The sequence below is a fragment of the Ctenopharyngodon idella genome, chromosome 20 (genome assembly GCF_019924925.1).
Source record: "Ctenopharyngodon idella isolate HZGC_01 chromosome 20, HZGC01, whole genome shotgun sequence".
NCBI lineage: Eukaryota > Metazoa > Chordata > Actinopteri > Cypriniformes > Xenocyprididae > Ctenopharyngodon > Ctenopharyngodon idella.
The window spans coordinates 6,290,853-6,299,308 of record NC_067239.1 but is presented as its reverse complement, the minus strand read 5'-3'; the positions used below and the strand labels follow the sequence as shown (position 1 = coordinate 6,299,308).

At 33.9% G+C, this 8,456-nt stretch overlaps 1 protein-coding gene across 2 annotated transcripts; it reads left to right on the top strand.

The window, feature by feature from the left end:
• The first annotated feature begins 944 nt into the window (after window positions 1–944).
• On the top strand, window positions 945–8,456 carry psma6b (proteasome 20S subunit alpha 6b). 2 transcript variants are annotated; one of them, XM_051876442.1, is made up of 7 exons: window positions 945–1,154; window positions 1,968–2,062; window positions 2,265–2,346; window positions 2,428–2,583; window positions 5,631–5,809; window positions 7,990–8,084; window positions 8,293–8,456. In XM_051876442.1, exons 1-7 carry the CDS (start codon window positions 1,079–1,081, stop codon window positions 8,348–8,350), a joined length of 741 nt encoding a protein of 246 aa, XP_051732402.1. In that variant the 5' UTR covers window positions 945–1,078; the 3' UTR covers window positions 8,351–8,456. The 2 variants fall into 2 exon arrangements, with proteins under 2 accessions (XP_051732402.1, XP_051732403.1); XM_051876443.1 differs by having other exon boundaries at window positions 985–1,150.

The window sequence follows — 8,456 nt, the reverse complement described above, 5'->3', positions numbered from 1 at the left end:
TCAAGAGCTTTTTACCTCAAATTCATACATTTTATCCTTTGGAAGCATGGGCTAAGAAACCTACATTTTAAATGCGCATTTAAGATATAAAAGTTTGTTTTACCACTTTGTGGTATACGTTAATTGATAAGATTATCAAGGATCCAAATGTCTCCTTGTAAATGTTTGGCTACTTCTGAGAAAGTGTACAATGTGAAAAACAACCAGAAATGAAGTATGGCAACCAATGAAGTTTATTTAGAGTTTTAGAGGTTAAAAGTTTTATAGATTTGTTTTTGTAAAGCCTTTAGAGTACTGGAAAAACATTTTAAAAAGTAAACGTATTTTGTTTTTATTATTGCTGCTGTTAGTAAGTTGAGTTGCAAGACACAACTGTGAACACTTTAGCAAACTTTTAAAGAGAGTATATTTACTTTAAAAGAATACTTAAAACCCATCAGTTACACATTCTCAGGTTGTTCCAAATCTGTATGAATTTCTTTCTTCTGCTGAACACAAAAGAGGATATTTTGAAGAATGTCGGTAACCAAACAGTTGATGTGCCCCATTGACTTCCATAGTAGGAAAAAAAATATTATGGAAGTCAGTCTTTTTGCGAAGGGTCAATTGCATGTTAATTGCAAATAAATGAAGTGTACTGTATGCCTATAGGTTAAATTTATAACAAATGCAGTTAGTTGAACTTAAGAGTGCTTTTTGACTTTTAACAGGGGTCGACCCACTGTAAAACAATACAGCTTGACTGGTGACTGGAGTCTCATGTCAGAATACAGAAAATGTTTTTTCAAAAAAATACTGTTTTATTTATTTTCTTTTTTATTTGTATTTGGGTCAGTGTAACGTGTAATATAACAACTAAGAAAGCAAATACATTATACAACATTTCTTTAAAGTGTAAAAAAAAAAAGTTAAATTATCAAAAATAATAATAATAGAATGACTGCGCACCTTCGCGTCCGATGCTGACCCGGAAAAACAATCTCTGCACACTGCTTCCGGGTCATTCGTTCTGCATGTTGCTATTCAGTGTAGTCTGCAACACTTTTTCAATTTTACGTTTAATAAACTTATTATAAACATGTCCCGGGGTTCTAGCGCAGGGTTTGACCGTCACATCACTATCTTTTCTCCGGAGGGAAGACTTTATCAAGTAGGTGAGTACGGAAGACTTGATTTGACTTGAATAACAGCTAGTAAGTGCACAGTCATGTCGCTTCAGTTCAGCTCACATTTACTCTCTCTTACAGCAATGGCTTATTATGAAATGGTATTATTATTATATCTGTCATATAAAATGTTTTTTAACTGAATGTGTGTTTTTTCTATTTTTTCTTTTTATGTAAAGTCATATTATTTAGTCTACTAGCTAGACCGTTAGCACTAGCAGAGAGTGAATGATGGAGAACCGGTTCAATAATGTTTAATGTAGTAATTTAATTAAACACATTTACAGATATCAATTTCACAGTGTCTTATAAGTGTGTGTTAACTGCTCTAATGCAATAGTGACGTACCTGCCTTGACATATCTGTTGGTTAAGTAGTTTATGGCTTCTTCCATACAAACATTTACCATGGCAACAGCAGTTTCCGCCAAAATAGCGTCGTGTAAAAATTTACAAACAGCTTGGCATTATTAAAGCTCCAGGTCTTTTCTTGTAAATCATAGTCTTCTGTTAATTCAAAAAGTTGTATTGCAGTTTTATTTTTCATCCCGTTAAGGGCTTTTGTATAAAAGGCTCATTGTAAAATACACAAAACCTCAAAATACTGTAGTTACTACAGTTATTGTTTCAACTGTCAAAGCATGATGGTAAAATGTTTTCTTTCTAATAGCGTAAGAAGATATTTTTATTTTATGTATTTATTTATATCAGTTTGTCGTAATGTACCAAATTATCCATTTGCTTTGCTAGTAAATAGCATGCGTTACATATTCAAGTAAATAACTTAATTTAATTCCTACAGAATATGCATTCAAGGCCATAAACCAGGGTGGTCTGACATCAGTTGCTGTTCGGGGGAAAGACTGTGCGGTAGTCGTCACACAGAAAAAAGTCCCAGTAAGTCTGCTTTCATGTACCGTTTTTCCATCAAAATTGCTTGGAGGGGGTATTATAACCTGCCCACAAAAAAAACGCATTCTAACATTAATTTAAATTGTTTTTAATTCAATTTGTTAATTAAAAGGGGGCTTTTAATTAATGTGACTGGTAAGCTCAGTTCTTCTGATGCTGGTGAACTGAGACATTCTCTATTTTCCAGGACAAGCTGCTCGATTCTTCCACTGTCACTCATTTATTCAGAATCACAGAGAACATCGGCTGTGTGATGTCAGGAATGACAGGTACAGATCTCATCCACATTGTTCTTTTCATGATGTCTGCTGGAATTGATGCACTCATTATTGTCTTGTGTTTATGTTCAGCTGACAGCAGGTCTCAGGTGCAGCGAGCTCGCTATGAGGCGGCGAACTGGAAGTACAAGTATGGTTATGAGATTCCAGTAGACATGCTTTGTAAAAGGATCGCTGACATCTCTCAGGTTTATACACAAAATGCCGAGATGAGGCCGCTCGGCTGCTGTAAGTGAACACTTTTTGCTAAATTATTATACACACGCTTATAAAGTAGTTTAAAATGCCCCTATTATGCTATTTTAAAGGTTCCAAAGTTTGTTTTGAAGTCCTCCTACTATTGGTTTACATGCATCCAAGGTCAAAAAACACTTTAATTTTCTCATAGTAAGAGAAAATTCTTCACCTCTTTTCTCAGTGTCTGAAAGGGTTTGATGAAGGATTCAGTCATTTTAAACTCCTCCTTTCCGAGAGCCTGCTCTGCTCTGATTGGTCAGATAGCCTAGTTTGTTGTTATTGGTCTACCACTTACAGCACATGTCATAAAGAAATGGCCGTTATCATATCTGTATTTCAACTCTGGAGTACAGATGTGGCGGTGAGGAAATTTTCCCACTGATTTACCAATGTGTGGTAACACCGATATCACCGGGAGGTGATCACCTTGTATTTAAATTGTTTATGAATGCTTGTGCAGCCATGCGCATTTTACTTTCCCTTTCAAATTAGCAGCAATTCAGGGGTGGCAGTTGCTTGAATTGTGGGTTCGTTAATATTTTTTAGTGAAAAATACAACAACAAAACAGTACAATGACAAAATACTGCCAAAAAGGTGCTTTTACGTTACTCACTCTAGCTCGCCTCACTCTCGGCACGTGACTCCCGCTGCTGATCTGTGCTGCAACTCTTGTTCGACTCACGCTGAATTGAGCAGACACATTCGGTTTTTAAGGCCCCGATATACTTCAAGTGAAATTGAATTTTTCGTCAACGACATTTTTTCACGGACGAAAACGAGACGATGACTAAATAAAAATGCGTTTTGAATGACAAAAACTATGACTAAAATCTACTCTAATTTTCGTCAACGAATAAAAACGAGACGAAAATGATAGAGAGGGACGATTTGGGAAGATATCTAGTCAGGACTGCTGTCCTGTGTGGAAGATGCGCACATTTGAAGTGTGAAGTGCTGATCTAACCACAGGAAAATGCGGCGCTTTTGCGCGCTCTACAGGCTAGTGCAGCAGCACATCTGACTGCTGTGCAATCAATGAATAGCGCACATTTATGCCATGCGGTTGTATATAAGCTAATGTTGATGAATTATGACAATGTTTACTACACGATGATTATATGGTAATATGTTTTAGACGCTTGTAAGAATGCTTATTTTATCTCCCTTATCTGAACTTTAATGAGCAACCTGCCTAGTGCAGACCTCAGACATTTCAAAATAAGAGTCACAGTGTATATAATTATTAACTTTTACTGGTCATTATTGTTACTTTGTTTACACAATAAACTGTATTTAATTTAATTTCTATTTAATTCATAGTAAACTACTGTATCTAAGAACATTTTTTGACACATTATTCAATATATTTTACAAGTATAATGGTTATTATAGTTAACTAAACCTAAAACCATAAAAAAACTTAATTACTTTAAATAAACGTTAACTGAAACAAAAAATATATATATTAAAAATGTAAAGTTATTTCATTTCATCAAGTTTCTATGCTTTAGCTTAACCTGATACTAAAATAACTAAAAAAGAAAGCAGAAAAACTAAAAATCAAATTTAATCAAAATTTTAAACAAAATCTATAATAGTACCTCAATGATAAGTGTGTCAATCCCTGAAAAGCACTGAATTGAGCTCTCTTTCATGTCTTTTTGCGCTTGAATGGTCAAAAACCATCCGTTTTTAAACAGTTGGTTGTCTTAAGTGAACATAAACAGTTTGGAGAATATCAGATGTATATCAGTGTATTGGATCTGTGTATTGTTTGAGAAATGCTTACTTAATGCATTACAATTTAACTAAATTAGATTTTAGTTGACTAAATCTACTGTAGAAATCTACTGTCGACTAAAATCTTATGATATTTAGTCGACTAAAACTAAAACAATTTCCGATGACTAAAATATGACTAAAACTAAATGCCATTTTAGTCAAAAGACTATAACTAAAACTAAATCAAAATTTGCTGTCAAAATTAACACTGGTTTGGAGTTCGTTTTAGGAGTTAGTTTTCAGCTTGCCAAAGCAAACTTTCCTGAAAAGTTTGCTACGGCTGGTAAACACTTTCGTACTACCAATGGTCCATGGCGATTACGTAATAGGTAGGTGTGCGCGGAGGCTCCGCCTTCTTTCAAGTGGAAATCTTTTCTGGTTCATTTCTTCTGTTCAGTCCGTCGAGGTCAGACGTCCGTGAGTGAAAACATGAACACACTGGAGAGCAGCTTTATAGTAGAAAATGAAGTTGTACTTCTGATTAAATGAGACACTGACACTGTTTTTGATGTTTAATATGGTAAAGCTGCTTGTTTTTAAGCGATCTATTGTATAAAGTGGTATATAAATAAATGTGACGCAACTTTACTAGAGTGCCGAATTGCAGAGCTTGTGCAAACATGTCCATGTTGCTATGATCAGATGTTTTACATTATTAAAAAAATGCTTGCTATTTTCTCAATTTTGTTGGGTGTTTATTTTGTTATTGAGAGGAAAGCGCTTGCCGATCTTATGGTTATTATCGTTTTCTAAAACTATTAAAAACTGTTAATTGAAATAAAGCTGAAATAGAATATAAATATTATTTAAAAAAATAAACATAAATTAGAAAATGTATCCTTGCCTTTAAACCAAAATAAGTTTGTTGAAGCACTAAAATTATGGAAATAATTAAAAACTAAAATTAACTAAAAATTAATCCAACCTAAATAGCAATATTTTAAAAAATAAATAAATAAATAAAATGACATAAGCACATAATGAAATTACTAAAAATTAAACTAAAATGAACATGAAAAATTAAAATATAAAATCTAATTCAAAATATTAAAAAAACTATAATAAAACTAAAATAAAAAGTAAAATAACACTGGTGCACAGATAAATCATTTATAATAAATACTGCAATATTCCATAAAAAAAAAACAAGAATTGTCCATTTTGATTTCATGGTGACTTTAACATTGCATGTTGGCTGTTTATGCACATTTTTGTTCCCTGCAAAGTTCTTTAAGTTTTTAAGTTTCTGTTTCAGGCATGATTGTGATTGGTTTGGATGAGGAGCTGGGGCCGCAGGTGTACAAGTGTGACCCGGCAGGTTATTACTGTGGGTTCAAGGCCACAGCTGCAGGAGTCAAGCAGACAGAGGCTACAAGCTTCCTAGAGAAAAAAGTCAAGAAGAAACTCGATTGGACCTTTGAGCAGACAGTTGAGGTACATTAGAACAGTCTACAATTCACAAAGACATTTCTATATAGCTTTATCAGAATTGATTCCAGCTGCTAACATTGCCCATATCAGCTTGTAATTTAATTTTAGCAGTATGCTGCTGGTAAAAATGTTATTTTTGTCATTTAGACATCAGATTTCAGCAAATATGCTTTTATACACCTTATTTTTCAACAGGGAAGTAAGTGTTTTTCTATGAATGTGCCGAGACGTCCGATCATTTGCCGCTAAAGGACAAATAACTGGAAGAATAACAAAATCCAGTAAATGCGCTAAAAACCAGTGTTCATAATTACAATGCTAAATTAAAATAATATGATAACAAGTAGCTAACAGTTTGCAATATCAAGCAGCATAACAAACTGTTTTTGTACAGCTAAAATGACGGGAAGCCTTGACAAAATCAAGTTACAATGGTCATGCCGCTTTTACGTAAAAAGTAAGGTGATAACGTGCCATATTTATCACTGATATAATTAAAAATACCTAGTGAGTTAAAAACTATTTTTATTTTTGTATATTTGTGGCACCTCTGTTGTACAAAAAAAAGATAACATTATGCAATCTTTAGCCTTATTTGGTCTGTAATTGTTTCTCACGTGGATGTCTGTAAAAAATAAATTTGCATGGCACCTCAATGATAATTCATGGTGGAGGAGTGAGATTAGTGATCAACGTGCTGCTCACGTGATCACATGATTGTCTGCTGTGAATAAAATGTCATATGCTTAGAATCATATGAATAAATTCATATTTAATTTAATAATAGGAAAGTAATATTCTATTTATTATGTGATTATTTAAATCTCCTGTTACAGGAAGATAGACATGCTATAGTTGAAATGGTTTTCTGTCTTGCATTTGATCTCAAAATGATGGATGTCATTTTAAAAATATGGAAATTAAGTTAATGCAGCCTCTTATTTACATGGGGTAATCACAAAGCTGCTTGGTTTATATTTTTCAATGTATATAACTGCATATAATATTATACATTTTATAAATGTATTGCTCTAATATTTTTACTTAAATACTTCACAGAATTTCAGTAATAAAAGTGCACATATTTAAAATGCCAGCAAATTACAGTGAAGCAAAACAGTTATTGTACGGTGTTCTGCAGTGGTCAAAAAGGATTTAAACTGATTTTTGAATTGATCTCCGCTTGTAAACTCAGAGATGTGGATTCAGACAGCAATTAAATTAGCACATGACTTTGCCGTTTGTCAAAAAACAGTAGGTAATTCGACCGGGGATTTTTACGTGGGTGGTGGGAGAAAAACACTGACATTCTGGATTCGGACGGCAATAAAATCACCGATTAGCCCCTGTAAATGTTGAAAATACCTTACATCCCCATGAGAAACAATCTCAATTTTCCCCTGGTTTCACAGACAAGGCTTAAGCTAGTCCTAGACTAAAATGCATGATTTGAGCTGTTTTAACTTAAAGTAACTTGTATTGACATATCTTAAAATATGTCAGTGACATTGTTTTGTCTCAAGATGCACACCAGTAATGTTTTTTTTCTAGAGTATGTTTATAAAAGCTACTTAAATACCTCAAATAATTGAACTAAGGCCTAACCCTGGCTTAGGCTAAGCCCTGTCTGTGAAACAGTGGCCCCAGTTTTATTTCAGGCACTTAAGTCACATTTAAAATGTATTAATGTCAGTCCATTAGATGACAAACCAAGTAGTATTGGAAAGCCAGTGGAGCTAAAAGTTTTCTCAGAACTAACGTTTTTTTTTTTTTTTTTTTGTAATTACATTTAACCATTTGTTCCCAGGGTGGTTTTTAGTAGATCCGTGTCTTGTCACTGTAGCACAATTTCTTTGGAATGGAAATATCAACTTCCTCTAAACTTGCTTTGCTCAATAATGTAGTTAAAGATATTACAGAAAGGTTTGGTTATATAAGCTTGTTTCCTGATTTATTACACAATTTCTTTGTAAACAGGGAGTACTGGTAAGTTTTATATTTCGAAATTAATGAAAAAAGGAAGGGTTATATCAACAATCTGCTCTTTAAAAATTATATAAAACAATTTAAATTTAAAGAAAAGTTTTTTGTTTTTAGGGTGTGTTGCTGGACTGATATGTATATTGTATATATCCTAAAGCCAAAAATGTACATTTGCACTAATAAAACATTTCCATCCACAGACGGCGATCACTTGTTTATCAACTGTGCTGTCAATCGATTTCAAGCCTTCTGAGTTGGAGATAGGCGTCGTCACGGCAGAGGATCCGAAATTCAGGTGGGTGGAAGAAGAACCATGTTCTTCTACACTGAGAGCTCTGCAGTCTCTGCTCTACACAGGAAACCAGTTCTAGAAAGGCAGTCATTCGCTTCAGTACTGATATTCGTCAAATGATGCAACATGGCTTGGATATGTCAAATGCATATTATACTACTGCATATATTTTTCATGGTTTTGGCAGCTGAAATGACTTGCTCTGTTTCAGGATTCTGTCAGAATCAGAGGTGGATACTCATTTGGTCTGTCTGGCTGAGAGGGACTGAGATCTCCAGGGTGCTGCTCACAGTGTTCAAGATACGTAGGATCCCATTCAGAGCTTTTGTTCTTATGTAAATTCCCCGTTCCATTAAATACATTTTGAGAAAAATA

Excerpts from the sequence above, each read along its gene's own strand:
- psma6b (XM_051876442.1), top strand. The coding sequence starts at position 1,079 with ATGTCCCGGGGTTCTAGCGCAGGGTTTGACCGTCACATCACTATCTTT. Across the intron at positions 2,347-2,427 it reads TGTGATGTCAGGAATGACAG|CTGACAGCAGGTCTCAGGTG; the intron begins GTACAGATCTCA and ends GTTTATGTTCAG. Across the intron at positions 2,584-5,630 it reads GATGAGGCCGCTCGGCTGCT|GCATGATTGTGATTGGTTTG; the intron begins GTAAGTGAACAC and ends TTTCTGTTTCAG.